At 43.2% G+C, this 20,463-nt stretch overlaps 1 protein-coding gene across 2 annotated transcripts in view; it reads right to left on the bottom strand.

Annotated features, from left to right (window-relative positions):
- Positions 1 to 20,463, bottom strand: part of EGFLAM (EGF like, fibronectin type III and laminin G domains) — a 170,377-nt gene that overhangs the window by 66,137 nt on the left and 83,777 nt on the right. The window contains exon 7 of one of the 2 annotated variants that reach the window (XM_019930125.3): positions 19,254 to 19,420. The exons of the other annotated variant lie outside the window; for it this stretch is intronic. Coding sequence (XP_019785684.1) covers positions 19,254 to 19,420 — 167 coding nt within the window. The remainder of the gene's footprint in view (positions 1 to 19,253; positions 19,421 to 20,463) is intronic. 2 annotated transcript variants of the gene reach the window in all.

Here is a 20,463-nt window from a genome sequence, read left to right as displayed (position 1 = left end):
AGCGGGTGTAGCTGGGATCCTTCTGCCGGGATGGAGGCCTCATGCTGTGAAGTCAAGAGCGGTAAGGGAGAGCGGTTGGCTGGGGCTAGACCATGGAAGATACTGAACGTTGAGCCATGGAGTGTGGCCTTTATCCTGTAAACAAGGAGGAGCAGGAGAGCAACACGCTAATGAAGCTGGTTTTACATTACCCAACACGGGGTGCAGGGGAGGTTCTACTTTCTCCCTCTGCACCCCTGTATCTTTTGGCCTCCTTCATACCCTTGAAGATCTCCCTCATCACTCAACCCAGAAATCCTTCTGCCTGGATTCTCCTGTCCTATTCCTCTGACCCTTTGGAGAAATCCCACTCGATTCTTCCCAGCCATGCCCAGTGTGACCTCACTGTGGCATCTTTGCCAACCCACCTCTCAGTTCCCACACCCACAAAATCCATCGCTCCCCTTCCCCACGTGCAGAGCACCTCCGTATAGCGCACGCCACGTGTCTGTTCACTGGATTGGATCCTGAACCCTGGAAAACAAGGACTGGCTCAACTCTGACAAGCGTGTGGCAAAAATAACTCTTTGTGGAATTAGTGGCTGACCCTTTTGGGGGCTTCTATACAGAATCCACCCTCACTCTATGCCGTTCAGTGCTGATATGTCATTTATATGAAACTATTCAATTTCCTTATATATCTGATTCAGTATTATTCTAGCTGCACATTTAAAACCCATTAGTGGCGAGTAAAAATAACTCACTGGGGCCTGACCACAGTTTTCAAAAATGGAACCAAATGGATGAAAATATAAAGCTCTGAATTTAGCATCGGTGAGTATTGTTCAATGAGACATCTGCACATACACACATGTATTTCTAGATGTGTTTGTGTGCTCTGGGCTGCAGTACAAATTGTATATTCTTACTGTGTGCTGCAGTCCAAAAAAGTTTGAGAAAAAGTCTTCACTTGAGTTGATTTTTTGAATGTCAGTTAATTTTCCAGCCTGATTGCCATTTTATTTTGAGCAAGGCTTAGATTTTCTAATTTTATTTTTGTCTTGTAATAGGATTTCTCAGCCTCGGCACTACTGACATATGGGGCTGGATCACTTTTTGGTGTGTGTGTGTGTGTGTGTGCGTTGTGACGGTGGGGTTCTGTGTGTTGTCGGCTGTTTCGCAGCATCCCTGGCCTTTCCCCGCAAGATGCCAGGAGCACCTTCCCCCCCAGCTGAGACAGCCAAACATGCCTCCAGGGGCTGCCAAGAGCCCTGTAGGGGGCAAAATCACCCTCAGTTGAGAACTATACCCTATGGTGCCCCAAATAATAGCCCATTGCAACAGAAGATCTCCCTACAGATTCTTAATCTCCATCAGGTTTACAACAAGGTCCCTGTAGACCACGGTCTGACTGCACAGAATGCTAACGGTCTAAGCACAGGATTTCCACTGGGGGGTGTGCAGCAGGACCCAGAATGTGTTCAGGGTCAGAAGGTGTTCTTGGAAGCACCAAGAGAAGAGAAGGAATCCCAGCACTTCTGGCTGAAAGACATAAAGCCTTGCAACGGAAGAAGCGTCTCAGGAAACTCACGTGCAATGTCTGCACCTGGGACCATGGAGACAACAGTCCCCCTGCTCTAAAAAAGGAGCTACAGGCATCCAGAAGATGGGTGAGAAATTAAGCATCAGACGGTAAGAAGTGGCACTGCTCTTACACGGAAGGGCCCAACCACGCAGGCAAGTGGTGTCTCTGCACAGAGAGGAGGGTAGGAAATGCCAGGAATCCTGGACAGAGAGTCCTGTGAATCTAACACTCACGGCAACTAACTGTGACCTAGAACTAGTCATATAATCTGGTGATAGCTCAGCTCCTTATCAGAAAATTGTGGAAGTTTGGCTAGGTCCTTAAACAACCTGCTGGTTCCAAAACTCCATGATTTTGGTTTGGCTCTCTACCTTTTCTTTTCATATATATTCTCCTTCGAACAATATATTGCCTCTCTATTCATCTCCCTTCCTCTCTGCTGGGGTCCACACACCATAGCCATAGTGATCATGTTCAAAATGTAGATCAGATCAGATCATTCTGCTGCTCGAAACACTTCAAGATCTTTGCAACTAACTTGGAATAAAATCCAAAGTCCTCACCAGAACCTACAAGACTGGACATGATCTGACCCCTGGCCTCTGGCTACCTTTCTGACCTCATTTCCTAACATTCGTCTCACTTACCATATTCCTTACTGTTTGTAGAATATTCCAAGGCTGCTCTCACCCCAGGACCTTTGCACTTGCTGCTCCCCCCGACAAGGAGGGACTCTGCTCAAACCTCTTTTTAAGAGAAGGCTTCCTTGGTAACCTATTCCAAACAGCAGCTCCTGCATCCTCTATGCCCTCTCACCCCATCTCTTTTCCTCTTAACACTTAACATTAAAGGTATATTATTTATGTAGGATAATGTAGTAAGTATTTATTTTATTATCTACTTATTTACTGAGACTGATTCTCCCACATATAAGCTCCATGAAGGCAGAGACTGTCTATCTTACTTACTGCTAAGAACCCAGCACCCAGAAACTGCCTGGCATATCATTGGTATTAAATACACACTTTAAAAAATGAATTGGCAGGAATTCCCTGGTGGCACAGTAGTTAAGAATCCACCTACCAACGTAGGGGACACGGGTTCGAGCCCTGGTCCGGGAAGATCCCACATGCCGCGGAGCAACTAAGCCCGTGCACCACAACTACTGAGCCTGAGCTCTAGAGCCTGTGAGCCACAACTACTGAGGCCACCTGCCACAACTACTGAAGCCCGCGTGCCTAGAGCCCCTGCTCCGCAACAAGAGAAGCCACAGCAATGAGAAGCCCACAGCACGGCAACAAAGACTAGCCCCCGCTCACCTCAACTAGGGAAAGCCCACATGCAGCAACAAAGACCCAAAATTAAAAATAAATAAATAAATACATTTATTTAAAAAAATGAATTGGCAAATGGATGTTTAAACAAGAGAAATAATCACTGTAGACTCAGAAACTAAATTCTTTACTTTCTTGAGCATCACCAAAACATTTTCCAGATTAATGTAAATAATTACCAGTGGTGATGTCTGATGCAAAAACAATCAAAAATTTGGCCTGACTTAACTTCCAGTCATTTGCAGTTTTTCTTCTCTCACTCTTCTGTTTTTCATTGTTTAAATTCTTTCTGAATTTCGCAGCCCTTTATTTCATTTTATTTTAGAGATAAATTTATTGTATCAGTTCTTTTTACCATTAGGGCTCAGCACTGATTAGAAGTAAGATATTATAAACGTCTCAGATCACTGAAGCGACTTCAGTTTCTGCCTGTGAACTTTTCTTTCCATTGCAAGAACTAAAATCTAAAATTAGCTGCCCTCCCCCATTTTGGTGGGACTAGTTAACCACGGAAGAAGTCAGTCGTCTGAGGCAACATAATGGAACCTCTCCGTTTTGTCCTCATCTCAACCACCACAAGGGACTCCAAACTGATTCTAAAGGGCTCTTCGGGCTCTGAAAGTCTGTGACCTATCGCCATCTGCTGGGTGACTTGTGAACTACCATCACCTGGGGATCCGTCTTCGTCCTTCCTCCCGAGGAGCAGTTGGTCATTCCCTACTGTTTGTGATCCTCAGAATCTGTGGGTCTCTGGAATCCCACCATGACCACGTGATCAAGACTACTGATGGGAGAAACATTTCACTGGGCCAAAGTGGACATACATTTACCTTTTAAAATATGGTAAATGGTACGGTTGGAGTTAGATGGCAACACTAATGACCCTCCATGCAGGTGGGAAGGGGAAGCTGGAACCACCAAAACCTCCAATATGAGACCTAAGCTTCAAAACTAGATAGTTTCATCCTTACGGCAGGTGATTCTTCTTTAAGATTTTGTCTCAAAAGTGTGTATGAACACCACGCTTTAGTACGGATACTATCAAAACATTTAATAATGGTTAGAATAGCAGGAAGAGAGTTGGGCTTCAAATGCCATCCGTAGTGCAACTTGGCTGCACACATTGGTCTACCCGTGGATAAACATTAGGGAGAGACAACTGAAAGTCCTGACCCGCCCTCCTTCACAGAGATATCAAAGGGGTAAATGCAAACTTGGACAAGCCAAAAGGTAAGTAAGGGGACCATCAAGTGGCCCAGTTTTGTATATAATAGTGAAACAATGTAAAAGCCCATCAGTAATAAATTAGTTAAATAAATGGTAGAGATTTACAATGATATATACTGTGGTCACTAAAATTAATGATATAGATCTATATTAATCTATATTTAAAGATTTGTTATACAGAAAAAGTATATGTTCTATGATCTCACACTGGGGTTTTAAAAATTCTGGATGATGATATACCAAAATGTTAATAGTTGTTATGTTTGGATGCTGAGATTAGAGATAATTTTCATCTTGATTTTTTTTTGTTTTGCATTTTATATGTTGTTCTTTTTTTTTTTCTAATAATAAATATGGTTTACTTTTACTATTTAGAGACAACAAAAAAGCTATTTCTGCTTTGGGATTATTGCAGAGGTTTCATTAATCAGTCTCCCTGCTCTTGCCTTTGCCCAGCTACAGTCCTTCTTTCACATACCAATGAGGAGTGATTTTGTTGAAACCTAAGTAAGGTCTTTTTGCCCCTCTGGTCAAGCCCATCCTGCCTCCCAACTCTCCCAGTCTTCCCATCTCTTTCCGAGAAAAAGCGAAGTCCAATGGCCTCCACTGGTCTCCAAGGTCCTAATCAGCCTCCACCGACTGTGACCTACCTCCCTCTATGACCTCATCTTCTACCTCACATCCCCCTAACCCAGCCACACAGGCAGCCCTGCTCTTCTATAAACAGCCCAGGATGCTCCTGTAACAAGGCCTCAGCGTTTACCTGGAGAGCTCTCCCCCCGGGGGGATGGACAGATGATAGATCTATCGATCCAGGTTTATCACCCCGTCCTTACTCAGATGTCACCTTCTCAGGAGGCTTTCTCTGATTCCATCCCCTTCCTTGTTTCATTATTCTCCACAGCCCTTTCACCACCTGACACACTATTGACATGTTTAACATTATCTGTTCACCTTCTGTCTGCCCTGACTAGAACGTAAGGTCTGTGAGGTCAGGGATTCCTTTCGTCTGCTTTGTTCACGGCTGAATCCCCAGCATCTGAAACAGTACCTGGCACATAGTGGGCATGAAATATTTGTTTGAAAGAGGAAACGGAGATATCATAAAATAACTTGAGAAACTGATTCTTTAGAAAATAGGAATCCCACTAACATTAGGAATCAAGTTGAAAACAAAGCGATCACCAAACTGGGTTCTTGCCCAGGATCTGCCACTGAGTGACCTTGAGAGGGCCGCTGGGGTATTCTGGGCCTCAGTTCCCTCATGTGTTGAATGTGGAGGTGGTCCTTTCCAGCTCCATGAGTTTACAAACCCTCAGTAAACGAATATTAGCTGGGAGACCTCATCATCTCCTATGTTCAAGGAAATAAGTTGCCAGCTACGAATTGGCACTTGCCATCTATCTCTACGAGGATTAAATCACGAGCTGCTGCAGCCTCTGACCTTCAACAACCCCTGAAAGGAGTTCAGGCTGGAGATCAGGAATGAGGCACTCTGTGCTCCGAGAAAACCTGGCAGAAAAGTCCTTCAGTTAGTTAGATATTCTCAGGAGAAAATTTGATGAGCCCCATTCTTGCATCTCCTCGTATCTAGAAAAGCACTAAAATCCTTCAAGGTGACGTCTGCTCCTCGTGACCAGCAGTAACCTTCATGAGGTTAGCAGTAGCCTTCTGCAAAAAGTACGCGCTTGGTTGCATGTACTCCCCCTTCACCAGAATCACATGTATACTGACCTCCCCCGCTTACCTCTTTGGAGCAGTTTCTCAGAGTTATCTGAAATGCTATCTCCCAGGCTATAGTCCTCACTTTGCCCCGAATAAAACTTAACTCATAACTCTCACGTTGTACATTTTTTTTTCAGTCAACAAAGCTAAATAGGCAAAGATGAACGAGATAAGATCTGTGCTCTCTGAGAGCGAAAGACCAAAGATAATCAATATTCTTGCAATCCACCAAAAGGCAGCATCGTTTTATCATAGGAGATGATCCTATTACTTCTTATGGGAGATTCCTTCCTCTGATTCACCTCTGCCCTGGGCCCTGGGTGGCAGACTTGTCTGGCTTCCCACTGTGTCTGCCCAGCCAGAGGCCCCAGGAGGGGAGTGGAGGAGGGAGGAAAAGAGTCAGAGTGTTGGTTCTCCTACTTCCTCCCCAGGTGGTTGTCACGGGACACGTGTGTGAAGGTCGCAGCACTTGCCCTCCCTGTCTGTCTCCAGACACTGAATTGCCCCCTCTTGGTTTCCTTACATCTACTCAAACTTTTGCAAATAGTCCCTTCGCTAAACTCACTTCAAATTACCCAACTGCATGAGCCCCTGCTCCCCGCTGGGAGCCTGGTGACACCTGAGATCATGAGAAAAGTCACCTTTTCTCCCTTCGTTGCTTCTTACTTGAGCAAATCTGTCTCCTATGTGGTTGCATAATCAGACGAGATCCACCAGACTCAGCCAGTGTGCACGGTGTCCCTCCCACACGTCTGTCACTGGGTCAAGCTGATTTCCTACACCCCCTTCTCTGTGCCAAACCACGAATGCAGCCCTCCTTCCTCATCAGAGCACCTAAGTGACTCAGGGATTTAGATGCTAAGAAACAATCCCAATGGAGAATTGTGGACGAGCAAGAAGTGCTCCAAAGAGCAGAAAAGATTAACCATGAAATGATGAGTATAAAGGAAGGAGAACAAAACGAATAATAAGCAAGTAGGAGGAAACAAAAGGAAAAATAGTTAAGAACATTTGCGTATTACTTCAATATACTAACGTATACTAACTAACTAATTAAATGGCAGGGATTTCTATTAAGGGGACGATTTCCTTAGTATGCACTAATTGTTTCCTTCCAATTTTGACAAAATTACTACCAAAGAGAGGATTTCCCAGACTTCCTGGAGAATCTCCTAAAATTTGGGAGATAAGCCCCAGCAATGTACTACAGAGGTCAACAAACTACATCTCACAGGCCAAATCTGGAAGACCACCTGTTCTTGTACTGGTGAAATGTATTCATTTCTAGGCCCAAGATGAAGCCGCTTCTGCCAGGGTTGCCACATCAGTAAACCAAAACTTTCATGTCCCTGAAAACGTTCCACTCAACCAAAAATACAGCCTACAGGCACACCTCGCTTTGTTGTGCTTCACTTTATTGCATTTTGCAGATATTGCATTTTTTACAAATTGAAGGTTTGTGGCAACCCTGCGCCGAGCAAGTCTATTGCCACCATTTTTCCAACAGCATTTTCTCACTTCGTATCTCTGTGTCACATTTTGACATATCTTGCAATCTTTTAAAGTTTTTCATTATTATTATACTTGTTATGGTGATCAGTGGTCTTTGATGTTACTATTGTAATGGGGGGTGGTCACGAATTGTGCCCATGTAAGACGGTGAACTTAATCGATAGGTGTGTATGTTCTGACTGCTCCACTGACCAGCTGTTCCCCCACCTCTCTCCTTTCCCTCAGCCTCCCTATTTCCCGAGACACAACAGTGAGATTAGGCCAATTAATAAACCTACAATAGTCTCAAAGTGTTCAAGTGAAAGGAAGAGTCACATGTCTCTCGCTTTAAATCAAAAGCTAGAAATGATTGAGCTTAGTGAGAAAGCCATGTCTAAAGCTGAGATAAGCCCAAAGCCAGGCCTCTTGTGCCAAACGGGCAGCCAAGTTGTGAATCAAAAGAAAAGTTCTTGAAGGACATTAAAAGTGCTACTCCAATGAACACACAAATGATAAAGCAAAACAGTGTTATTGCTGATGTGGAGAAAGTTCTAGTGGTCTGGAGAGAAGATCAAACCAGCCACAACATTCCCTTAGGTCAAAGCCGAATCCAGAACAAGGCTGAGAGGTGAGGAAGCTGCAGAAGAAAAATCTGAAGATAGCAGAGGTTAGTTCATGAGGTTTACAGAAAGAAGCCGTCTCCATAACATCAAAGTGCAAGGTGAAGCAGCAGGTGTTGATATAGAAGCTGCAGCAAGTTATCCAGAAGATCCAGCTCAGGTCATTAATGAAAGTGACTACACTAAACAACAGATACTCAATGTAGACGAAACAGCCTTATATTGGAAGAAGATGCCATCTAGGAGCTTCATAGCTAGAGAAGAGAAGTCAATGCCTGGCTTCAAAGCTTCAAAGGGCAGGCTGACTCCCTTTTCAGGGGTTAATGCAGCTGGTGACTTGAAGTTGAAGCCAATGCTCATTTATCATTCTGAAAATCCTAGGGCCCTTAAGAATTGTGCTGAATCAACTCTGCCTGTGCTCTATAAATGGAACAACAAAGCCCAGATGACAGCACATCTGCTGACAACATGGTTTACTAAATATTTTAAGCCCACTGTTGAGACTTACTGCTCAGAAGAAAAAAAAAAAAAAGATTCCTTTCAAAATATTACTGCTCACTGACAATGCACCTGGTCACCCAAGAGCTCTGATGGAGATGGACAAGATTAATGTTGTTTCCAAAATAGTGTGAACTGGACTGGGGGGTTGGGGATAAGTGCGGGTCTGTCCAGTCAGGTTTGTACATGATTTTAAGCAGTTCTCGTCTCATCCTAAGGAACACAGGAAGCCATTTACAAGCTCAAAGTCATGGGATGACAAAGTATTAGAAAAGACACAATATGGGCACATCTGTGAATACAAACAAGCACAAACCCTGAACTGGAGAGCTGCTGCCAGTGTATAGAGTGGTGGGCAATTTACATAACACAGCGGCACCTCCCTCCCTATTTATTTCATTCCTAACAATCAATACATTTCATTGTCTCTTTATAAAAAAAAAAAGATTAATGTTGTTTCATGCCTGCTAACATAGCATTCATTCTGCAGCCCATGGATTAAAAAGTTACTTTGACTTGTTTTATTATTTAAGAAATACATATTGTGAGGCTCTACCTGCCATAGATAGTGATTTCTCTGATGGATCTGGGCAAAGTAAATTGAAAACCTTCTAGAAAAGATTCACCACCCTAGATGTCATTAAGAACATTCATGATTCATGGGAAGAGGTCAAACTATCCACATTCACAGGAGTTTGGAAGAAGTTGATTCCAACCCTCATGGATGACTTTGAGGGGTTCAAGACTTCGGTGGAGGAAGTAAATGCAGAAGTGGTAAAATTAGCAAGAGAACTAGAATTAGATGTAGAGCCTGAAGATGTGGCTAAATTACTGCAGTCTCATGATAAAACTTTAACTGATGAGGAGCTGCTTCTTATGGATGAACAAAGAAAGTGATTTCTTGAGATGGAATCTATTCCTGATGAAGATGCTGTGAAAATTGTTGAAATGACAACAAAGAATCAGCAGATGAATGGATAAAGAAGATGTGGCACATATATACAATGGAATATTACTCTGCCATAAAAAGAAACAAAATTGAGTTATTTGTAGTGAAGTGGATGGACCCAGAGTGTGTCATGCAGAGAAAAGTACGTCAGAAAGAGAAAAACAAATACCATATGCTGACACATATATATGGAATCTAAAAAAAAAAGGTTCTGAAGAACCTAGGGGCAGGACAGGAATAAAGATGCAGACGTAGAGAATGAACTTGAGGACACAGGGAGGGGGAAGGGTAAGCTGGGACAAAGTGAGAGAGTGACATGGACATATATACACTACCAAATGTAAAATAGATAGCTAGTGGGAAGCAGCCGCATAGCACAGGGAGATCAGCTTGGTGCTTTGTGACCACCTAGAGGGGTGGGATAGGGAGGGTGGGAGGGAGATGCAAGAGGGAGGAGATATGGGGATATATGGATACGTACAGCTGATTCACTTTGTTATACAGCAGAAACTAGCACACCATTGTAAAGCAATTATACTCCAATAAAGATGTTTAAAATTTTTTAAATATTACATAAACTTAGCTGATAAAGTAGCAGCAGGGTTTGAGAGGATTGACTCCAATTTTGAAAGAAGTTCTGCTGTGGGTAAAATGCCATCATATAGCTTTGCATGCTACAGAGAAATCGACCGTGAAAAGAACAGTCAATCAATGCTGCAAACTTCATTGTGTCTTATGTTAAGACATTGCCTCAGCCACCACCAGCCTGATCAGTCAGCAGCCATCGACACCGAGGCAAGACCCTTCACCAGCAGAAAGATTACAACTCACTGCAGGCTCAAATTGATGACTAGCATTTTTTAACAGTAAAGTATTTTTTAATTAAGGTACTTAAATTGTTTTTTTTTAGAGATAATGTCCTTTGCATACTTAATAGATTACAATACTGTGTAAACATAACTTTTATATGCACTGGGAAACCAAAAGATTCCTGTGACTCGAGTTATCGTGATTACTTGCTTTACCATGATAGTCTGCAACCCAACCAGCAGTGTCTCGAGATCTGCCTGTATCCAGTCAGCCAGTCTCCAGATGCCAAGGCAACTCTGAGCTCTGTACTCATGTCCTTCTTCTCTCTTCATTTTCTGCTTTTTTCTTCCTTGTTCCTCATTCTTTATCCTATAAAAGCTTCCCGCCTCCTGCCTCATTTTGCAGTCCTCTGGTCCTTTGAGAATGGACACTGCTTACTTCATGAAATGTTTAAGTTTGTTTGTATTACCTAAATTGTCTTCTTTAATCATTTTTCACAGTATACAAGTTAAGAAGGGTTTTTATATTCTTAAATAGCTGAAAAAGGTTAAAAAGGGAATCATCCTTTGTGACACGTAGAAATTATATGAAATGCAACTTTTTGTGTCCATTGATAAAGTTTTATTGGAACACAGTCACACACATTATTTATTGTCTATGGCTGCTTTCACGCTACAACAGCAAAGGTGACACAAAAGTCCCAAAATATTTACTATCTTGCACTTTGCAGAAAAAGCTGCTGACCCTGTCTAAGTAAAAGTCTAGTTTTTGGAAGGTTAAAATCAAACAAACAAAAACTAGAGGTACAGTACTATAACTCTGCAGGGTTTTGTTTTTCTCTTTGCCTGAATCCAGGATGTGCTTGAGAGGTGAGAGACGTGAAATTATATTGTTAGTGTAGTTCATTGTGCCTAGCAGTTTTAATTCTCTGATGTCTTCTAAATCTGCAGTCTTTTAAAACTAACCAACCAACCAACCAAAAGCCATCCTAATGATTCTGCTTGACTTAACTCATGTGGTCTCTTCTGTTCTTCCACTTCTGTCAGGGAAGTTTTCGCTCCTGACCCTTGGTTCCTAAAATCTAACATTCTAATGACTTCAAGTCCCAAGAGCACAGCTCAGGGCACAGAGTCATAAAGAAAAAGCAATAGACCAGCTGGTGGTCACCCAGGTCAATTATACCATCCTTCAGTAACTATGTGAGGAAACGAGTATCAACCTCTCCTTCATCTTGATAAGTGGACTGACATCATAATCTCTGTTTCACATGTATTTTCCTCAAAATAATCTTGAGAAGTAGAAAATATCACCTGCCTCAGACATTACTGTGCCCATTTTAGAGATGAGGATACTGAGGCCCAGGGAGATTAAGTGACTTTCCAAGAAGGTCTCACAACAAGGTTATTATCCCTTTGTGTCTGTCCAAGAAGACAGCTCTCCAGGCGCAGCCATGGCTGCCAGATTCTGCCCTGTCCAAAGGTACTGTGTTTGGGGGCAGTAAGAAGGTTTCAAGGGTTGCCGAGGACTTTCCACAGACATGGACCAAAGGAGGCAGCAGGTTGTATGGAAGCTGCAGGAGGGTGATGATAAGTCACGGGGATTTTGGAAGAAGCTACTTCCAGTCCCTGCCTGAATGTTCCTCCCACCCCTAGGGATGCCACTGCCTTCTGCCCCCACTTGCTTCCCCTCTGCTCACAGCTGCAGGCAGTTCAGGGCACTGCCACCAAATAGGGGCCCTTCCTAGTGACTGGGGATAAAGGAAATCTATTTTGTGGCTACATATATGAGAAACCAGGAGACCCAGCCACGCCAAGCTAGTCTCTGGAGAGGCAGTCAATTTAAAACAAGGGTCCAAATCTCAGAGCAAAACTAGGTCAGATTCACACATGGACACTTGTATGACAAAAGGACATAAACAGATACACACCCAACAACAGCTGAACAGAGCAATGTCTGAGTAAGCAGGACCGCAGAGACAAGAAAAGGGGGATGGGGTAGTGGGGGAGGCAAAGAACATCATGGAATCAGGTTTATTGTAGAAATTTGATTGATTGGGGTCAAGGAGGGTTGTCTCAGCTCAGCAGAAGAGGAAGTTTCAGAAACTGTTGAAGAAAATGGATTGTGGGGAGAAGAGTATGTCAAAGACCAAACTCCAACCAAACACCTCTCACACCTCCCTACACAATCTCTAAGGATCTGAGACCATAATTAGACTCATGAGGACCAGAGGGAAAATGTACTCTAACTTAGCATGGAAATGTTAAAGTTTATTCTAATGATCAAGAAAGAACACAGGAGTACATTTACCATTGCAACAAAAAGAAGAAAATACCTAGGAATAAACCTACCTAGGGAGACAAAAGACCTGTATGCAGAAAACTATAAGACACTGATGAAAGAAAGTAAAGATGATACAAACAGAAGGAGAGATATACCATGTTCTTGGATTGGAAGGATCAACATTGTGAAAATGACTATACTACCCAAAGCAATCTACAGATTCATTGTAATCCCTATCAAATTAACAATGGCATTTTTTTTTTTTTACAGAACTAGAACAAAAAATCTTAAAATTTGTATGGCAACACAAAAGACCCCAAAGAGTCAAAGCAGTCTTCAGGGAAAAAATACGGAGCTGGAGGAATCAGGCTCCCTGACTTCAGACTATACTACAAAGCTACAGTAATCAAGACGATATGGTACTGGCACAAAAACAGAAACATAGATCAATGGAACAGGATAGAAAGCCCAGAGATAAACCCATGAACCTATGGTCAACTAATCTATGACAAAGGAAGCAAAGATTTACAATGGAGACAAGACAGTCTCTTCAATAAGTGGTGCTGGGAAAACTAGACAGCTACATGTAAAAGAATGAAATTAGAACACTCCCTAACACCATACACAAAAATAAACTCAAAATGGATTAGAGACCTAAATGTAAGCCTGGACACTATAAAACTCTTAGAGGAAAACATAGAAAGAACACTCTTTGACATAAATCACAGCAAGATCTTTTTTGATCCACCTACTAGAGTAGTGGAAATAAAAACAAAAATAAACAAATGGGACCTAATGAAATGTAAAAGCTTTTGCAAAGCAAAGGAAACTACAAACAAGACAAAAAGAAAACCCTCAGAATGGGAGAAAATATTTGCAAATGAATCAATGGACAAAGAATTCATCGCCAAAATATATAAACAGCTCATGCAGCTCAATATTAAAAAAGCAAACAACCCAATCAAAAAATTGGCAGAAGACCTAAATAGACATTTCTCCAAAGAAGACATACAGATGGCCAAGAAGCACATGAAAAGCTGCTCAACATCACTATTAGAGAAATGCAAATCAAAACTACAATGAGGTATCAGTTCACACTGGTTAGAATGGGCATCATCAGAAAATCTACAAACAACAGATGCTGGAGAGGGTGTGGAGAAAAGGGAATCCTCTTGCACTGTTGGTGGGAATGTAAATTGATACAGCCACTACGGAGAACAGTATGAAGGTTCCTTAAAAAACTAAAAATAGAACTACCATATGATCCAGCAATCCCACTACTGGGCATATACCCAGAGAAAACCATAATTCAAAAAGACACATGCACCCCAATGTTCATTGCAGCACTATTTACAATAGCCAGGTCATGGAAGCAACCTAAATGCCCATCGACAGACGAATGGATAAAGAAGATGTGGTACATATATACAATGGAATATTCCTCAGCCATAAAAAGAAACAAAATTGGATCATTTGTAGAGATGTGGATGGATCTAGAGACTGTCATACAGAGTGAATTAAGCCAGAAAGAGAAAAACAAATATCATATATTAATGCATATATGTGGAACCTAGAAAAATGGTACAGATGAACCGTTTTGCAGGGCAGAAATTGAGACACAGATATAGAGAACAAACCTATGGACACCAAGGGGGAAAGCAGCTGTGGGTGGTGGTGGTGGTGTGATGAATTGGGCAATTGGGATTGACATGTATACACTGATGTGTATAAAATTGATGACTAATAAGGACCTGCTGTATAAAAAAAATAAAATTCAAAACGAAATAAGGGTTTCAAAAATTTACTGCTAATAGGAAAATGGAAAGTATCAGTGTAATAATATCCTTAACCAGCTTCCTAAGTCTTCAGATCCATCATCTTTTCAATTATAAAAATGATCATACTTCATAATGGAAAAATTTTAAAAAAAAGAACACAGTGGTAAAATAAGGGCTTGATTCGAAAGAGTTGGGAAATGTCTTTCCCTTCCTCAACCTCTTATTAGCAAATGGAACTCTATTGATCACTGAAATCTCTCTCAAAGGCCTCTTTTCCGTCCTTACTGCCTTGAACTTAAACTCCCTGTGTTTGCTTTCTCCTTCCCTCCCTTCCTCCTTTCCTTCCTTCCTTCCTTCCTTCCTTCCTTCCTTCTTCTCTCCCTCTTTCACTCTAATTTGTTCTTACTTGTGTCTCATTGCAATTCTGGGAGCTCGACTTTGCCTATAAACCTTGCAAATGGGCAAACCTAATTTTGACCTGGTGGGTCTCTAGGCCAACTTTCTCCTCACATCTTCTCTTCAAACTTCCCAGACAGTAGCAGTAGAAAGTTATCCAGCCACCAAAGCAGTCACAGGTTCTTGGCTTGTGAAGTCGCATTCAGTCATTCATGCACTCAATCAATATTTTATTGAGAGCCTACTTTGTACAGGGTGTTAGGAACACAACCTTGAATGGGTCGATCCAACTCCAGTATGGAGCTTATACTGAAGGGGGGAGACAGATAAGTAAAGAGTTTCAGGCAGTGCAAGGGCCATAGCAAAGCTGGGAACGGGCTGAGGAGACACTGTGTGAAGTTTAGGGGAGCCTGTCTGGGGAAGTGACATCTGAGCTATGATATAAAAGAAGAAAGGGAGGGAGGTCATAGGGACATAGAAAGATTGGGGAGAGAGAGTTCCAAGTAGAGGAAACAGCAGGTACAAAAGCCCTCAGGCAGAAAGGAGCAAAATGACTTTTGCTGGGAACAAAAGAACACCTTCTACTGGGGACTTCCCTGAGGATACCAATTTCACTTCAGTGAAAAACTTACTGGTTCTTTCTCTGCTTATATCATGAGGCTAGAACACGAGAAATTAAATGCTTTAGGGTGTAGGACCAAGTTCCATACCCAGGGAAGGTTATGTAATCCTAGAGAGGGTTACACATATGAGTGATTTTTCATTTCATTTCATTTGTTTTTGGGAAAAAGAAAGAAAACACATGACTTCTGCCATTTCTATTATTTACAATTCATATCCCTTATTACTTGTTCCATCCTTCTTGATCAAGCTAAGCTTGGATCCCAGAGGATAAGCGACCACCAGACGGGGCGAATACGTGTCTTACTACAAAGCCACATACGTGCCCCTGTGTTCGTGAGGCTCCACCAGTCCCGTTCTGATTGGCTAATTTATAAGATCAACTAAGGGAAAATAGAATGCCATGGAATAATAGGCAAATTATAATGTTGTTGGCATTTCTTTCTGGAAGAAAAAAAGTAGAGTAGAATGGGGTAAAGAATGAGGAATCGTGATCTTTGTCTTTCTCGTATTTCCTTAGAGGAAGAGAAGAGGTGCTGACATGTGTGGAAAATCTCTGCTGAGAGGATGGGAGTCAATACAGGGTAGCGTCTTTATTAGTCAAGGTCTGAAATGATCTAGTTCTCAGCAGAGGATCTGGACACTAAAACATCTTCATTTTTCCTTCCCTTTCTACCTGTAAGGTTATGGAGCTGAGGTACGATGTGGACATTGAACACACCTCACAATTCCCCGGCGAAGCCATCAAAACCCTCTTCCTCACTCAGGCTGAGCACCAATTAAGGAAAACACTGGGCCCTGGCTTTCAGTAACTACAGACACAGAGCACCCGAGGTCTGCTAACAGGGTCGGGCGCTAATAGGTCCAGGGGAAGCCAATGCTCTGTGAGTAACTAGAGGTGATGTGTTATACTTTTTATGAAAGGAGGTGGATGCAAGTCTAAAACAGGTGACGGAGGAGCTCAGCGAGCGGCAGTGTCTGGGGTGCGATCCGAGGGTTCCCATCGAGCCCGCTGCACCTTGGTAGTGCACTTGACAACTGTCCTGAGGTTCACGGTTCAGGGAGCATCAACCCACAAAACATCCATGAAGGAAGGACCCGGAGGTTGCGAGGAGTAGGAATTAGGAGAAAGGGGGAGCCCAACATGTAGAAATGCTCATCTCACAAATTCCTTCAGGAAGTGTTCAAAATATTTCACAACTTCTTGGCTTGGGTCTAACCAGTCACAAGGGCTACCAGCTGTAAACCACCAGGGCTACACTGATGCTTGCTGGTAGCATTTCAGACCTGTAAGTAAGTTTTACTCACCTTTTGGTAGGTGCAATACACCTTACAGGTTTTCTTGTTCTGTGCTGTCAGAACTTCCTTAGTCCATAGATTCTACAAGGACTGTCCCCTGTACTTTATTTAACTGCGAACCTTACCTTTCTCATGCCATGTCGCACTAGAAGAAGAACATTCTTTAATTTGAACCTCACTCAGGGAAGTGGTTTAGCAGTCAGCCAAACCCAAGTTCAAATCCTACCTTTACAATGATTATTCTTGGGAAAATATGTAATCTTTCAAAGACTCAATTTTTAAAAATCTATTTTTTAAAAAAAGGGATACAATTCCTCTGGCACAGGGGTTTCCCAGGTAAGTGCTCGAGATGCGGCCGGCTCGTAGGAGCCTTTCCCAACGGTAGCTCTGATGTTCAGAATTTATTATAATTCCAATAAGGGCTATTTGGTAATTAGGCATTTTTATATATGGAAAAGTGGGTTTTGGAGGTAGAATAATAGTCTAGACAAAGAGCAGAATAAGAAGTGTGAATTTGCCAGAATGCAGGTTTTTCTAAAACATTAGAAATGATCATGGCCAAAAAAATCACAATGGAAATGCCAATGACAGCACATTCTTATATATTCACGAAACAGGCTATCTAATAAATTCTATTTCTGTTACCCTGATTTGAGTAACCATATATATATAAACAGTTAAATCTGACTTATTTAAGAATATTTCATAATTGAGGGTTTTCAGTGAATCAGCCACATCCCCTGCACACAATTACTTTGAAAGGATAAATTTTACTTCACAAAGGAGACCAACTGGAACAACATGTTACATATCTGAAAAGCACTTTCACATACCTTATCCCACTTAATTCACAGAGCTGGCATCTACCAAAGGGGAAATAATTCTCAGAAACTCCAAGACCACACTAGTGTTTCAGTTTAAAAAGAAAAAGTTCAAGAGATGCCCCTCCACGCCCCCTCCCCTGACTCCAGTCTCCACATCTACGTCCAGGGCCGGCTGAGGTGTTAGAGCTCATCCTTTTTGCACTTTCTTGCCTCTGTGGAGAAGGAGATACTAGGGGATAGAGGGAAAGAAGTGAACATGGGGCAGCTCACAAAATGGGAGCGGAGGAGTTCAGTGTTGGGGAAGGGTGGGTAGGCACACAGCACAGAGTGCCTGCTCGGTTTATAATACAAAAAGACAAACTAACGTGTTTCAAAACACAGTCAGATCCTGAGGCCTGCCTCAGCTACTGTTGCCCCATTTTTTGGCCACGCATCACAAAGCTTAACCAAAGATTACAGAGTAGATCTCATCCAGCAAGAGTGGAAGGTGGCCCTCCTTTGATTTGAAATAAAATTGTTAACATTTCTTCTAGAAAGAAGGAGCTTCATCCCTTGCCACATGAATGGGGAGTTGTAGCTTCTAAATTCTAAAGAAGAGCAGTGAAACAATTGTTGGGTGATGGTAGTTACTGTGTATGTAGGTGTGTGTGTGTGGGGGCGGTGGTGGTGGTGTGGACTCACTACATCCCCATATTCCGCAACAATTCAATTTGAAGGATGGAATCCTAACATTCAAGGTTAGGGTAAGGGCTGGTTTTAGAAGAGCCAAAATTCCTAGGACTTAGGGAACTTGGTGAATCTCCACCCCTGGAAAGAGCAGGTGGGCAGGGAAGTCAGCTGTAGGGCTGCTGTGAAGCAGAGGGGAGGAGTTTAGAAGGACCAGCTAAGGAATGAACGCAGGGCTCTGTGCTGGCCAAGGCAAGCCTCTGGCAGTGCTAACTAGGCTTCTTTTCTGAGAGCTCCTTTCCTGGCTGAAGAGACCCAGGGATGGTAATGGGGCTCTTCAGACACAAGAATCTGGAGGAATTTACTGGCAAAATTGAAAAGATTACAGTTTTCAAACAAAAGAAGTGTCAACAGTTCAGTTCTGAGATCTCCCCACGACACTGGGTTCTAGGTTTGTGTCCACGTACCTCCCGCTTCCAAACGACAAAGGTTTCTAAGCCAGATTGGCAAGGTGGAGTAAGCAATCGAAATATAGTTCTTGAATCGTGTGCGAGCTTCTGAAACCCCAGACCACAATCTGAATCTGACTTTTCACAAAATTCCAGATGGTTTGACGAACTGGCCCAAGCTTCCCCAAGGCCCCCAGAGAGGCACTATGACAGAGCCTATGCTACAGACCCCCAGCTACACATCGGCATGTTAGCAACTTGGATTCTCCTTCACCATCCTTCAGAGGGGCTGATTTTACTTTAGCGTCCTTGATTTGCCAGTGAAGAATAACCCTGAAGGGTCTGGGAGCAGCATTTTTTCTCCTGTGATGCTAAGCTGAACCCATTTTGTCCAAAAGATGGAAAGGGGCAGGGGCTGCACATCACCTTGGTATGTGATCTGTTTTGTACCCATGAAAGAAAACTGACCTCAAACTCCCTAAGGATAATGCAAAAATAAGCCTTCTGCTGACCTCCTGTACAAAGAAAGAAGCAGCCTGGCCCTGTGGAGGGCCTCTAACTTCCAAAGACCTGGGAAAAGCACAGCAGGAAAGGCTGAGGACACCCCCTTCCAGACTGCCCTTTTGCGGGGCGCTAAGCAACCCCGTCAAGTGGGTCCTCAGGAGGCAATCCCAGCCACGCAGCTACTTCTGTCTGTCCTTCAGAAGGACCGCAGTACTCACGGGCGGTTCGGATGGTGTCACTGGGCTGACTACGGGGGCTGAGACCGTGGGGGTTCACGGCCCTCACGGCAAACTGGTAGCTGGTGTCCGGATCGAGGCCCTTGATGACCATGGAATCCATCTGGAGCTGCTCTTGGATTAAGGTCCAACTCTTGTCAAAATCTGGCCTTTGTTGATTAAAAAACAAAACAGAATGAGAAGCAGTAGTTCAGTTACAGCAGAGGGAAGGAAAGCTTGCTGGCTATGTAAGCTAACAGCGTTTGAATTCTGCAAGCAAGACTTATCAAAATGAGTGAACATTTCCCATCTAAAAGTGATCTGGATTTGAAATGCCAGGTCATGATTTTTAAGCCCTTGCCAATAAAAGAAAGTAGATCCTTTTTAGGGCCAGTTTTAAGCACTGTTTAAAGATCACCCGCTTTTCCTTGCATGGCCTTGACTGTGGTAAAAAGATCCCCACGTAGGAATTCGGTTTGAGGGACTCTGCCTTCCAGATGTTTCGTAAACAAGCCTTCCCCTGATAGTTCCCATTCCCAGGGGTCAGGAGAGCACAGATTCCATCTATGCACAATCTGTTCACAAAATAAACAAATATAAATGTTCTAGGGTGACTAATTGCGTGAACTGCCATGGGAAAACCCCACAAGATTCTGTAGCACGGCCATTCTTACTCTTCACAAAACTACAAGTGTGCCAACTTGCCGAATGTTCACATGGACTCGGACTTGTGCCTAGTGGTGGGAGACAGTTTAAAAGCAGAGAAGGAGCTAATGGGATCAGTCACTGAGGCCATTCCCATCACCCGAGACTGAGAGCTGTTCCCCAGTGTTTCTGCCTCAGCTGAGCCACAATGCAAGCACCTGGGTTCCGGGCACTGTGGCCCAGAGACCAGCTCATCAGGCCAATGCTTGTACCCTGAGGTCTTCTATGGCAGCCCCGGGCCTCCCATTTCTCAGGTTTCAGGGGGAGCCACAGCCTCTCAGCTATACCCCAACGACGGAGGTTTCTGCCCAGGGACACCCTCATTGCACCCTTGCAGATCACAACCCCTCGGCACTGCCCTCTGGGGTAGCTGTCAAGGGCCAATTTCTGGATTTCTCCACACTGCAAGCAACAGAGCTGGGGGAGTTGCCAGCTGGAGGAGTTCTCTACCTTCCACCTTCCTTCCTCCACCCTCCAGCTTTCTGCCCCAGCCCTTTGCCAGACCTAC

This window comes from Tursiops truncatus, chromosome 3 (genome assembly GCF_011762595.2).
Source record: "Tursiops truncatus isolate mTurTru1 chromosome 3, mTurTru1.mat.Y, whole genome shotgun sequence".
In the NCBI taxonomy this organism is placed as follows: domain Eukaryota; kingdom Metazoa; phylum Chordata; class Mammalia; order Artiodactyla; family Delphinidae; genus Tursiops; species Tursiops truncatus.
Note: the sequence above shows the minus strand (reverse complement) of the source record. Positions and strands in the feature narration are given on the sequence as shown.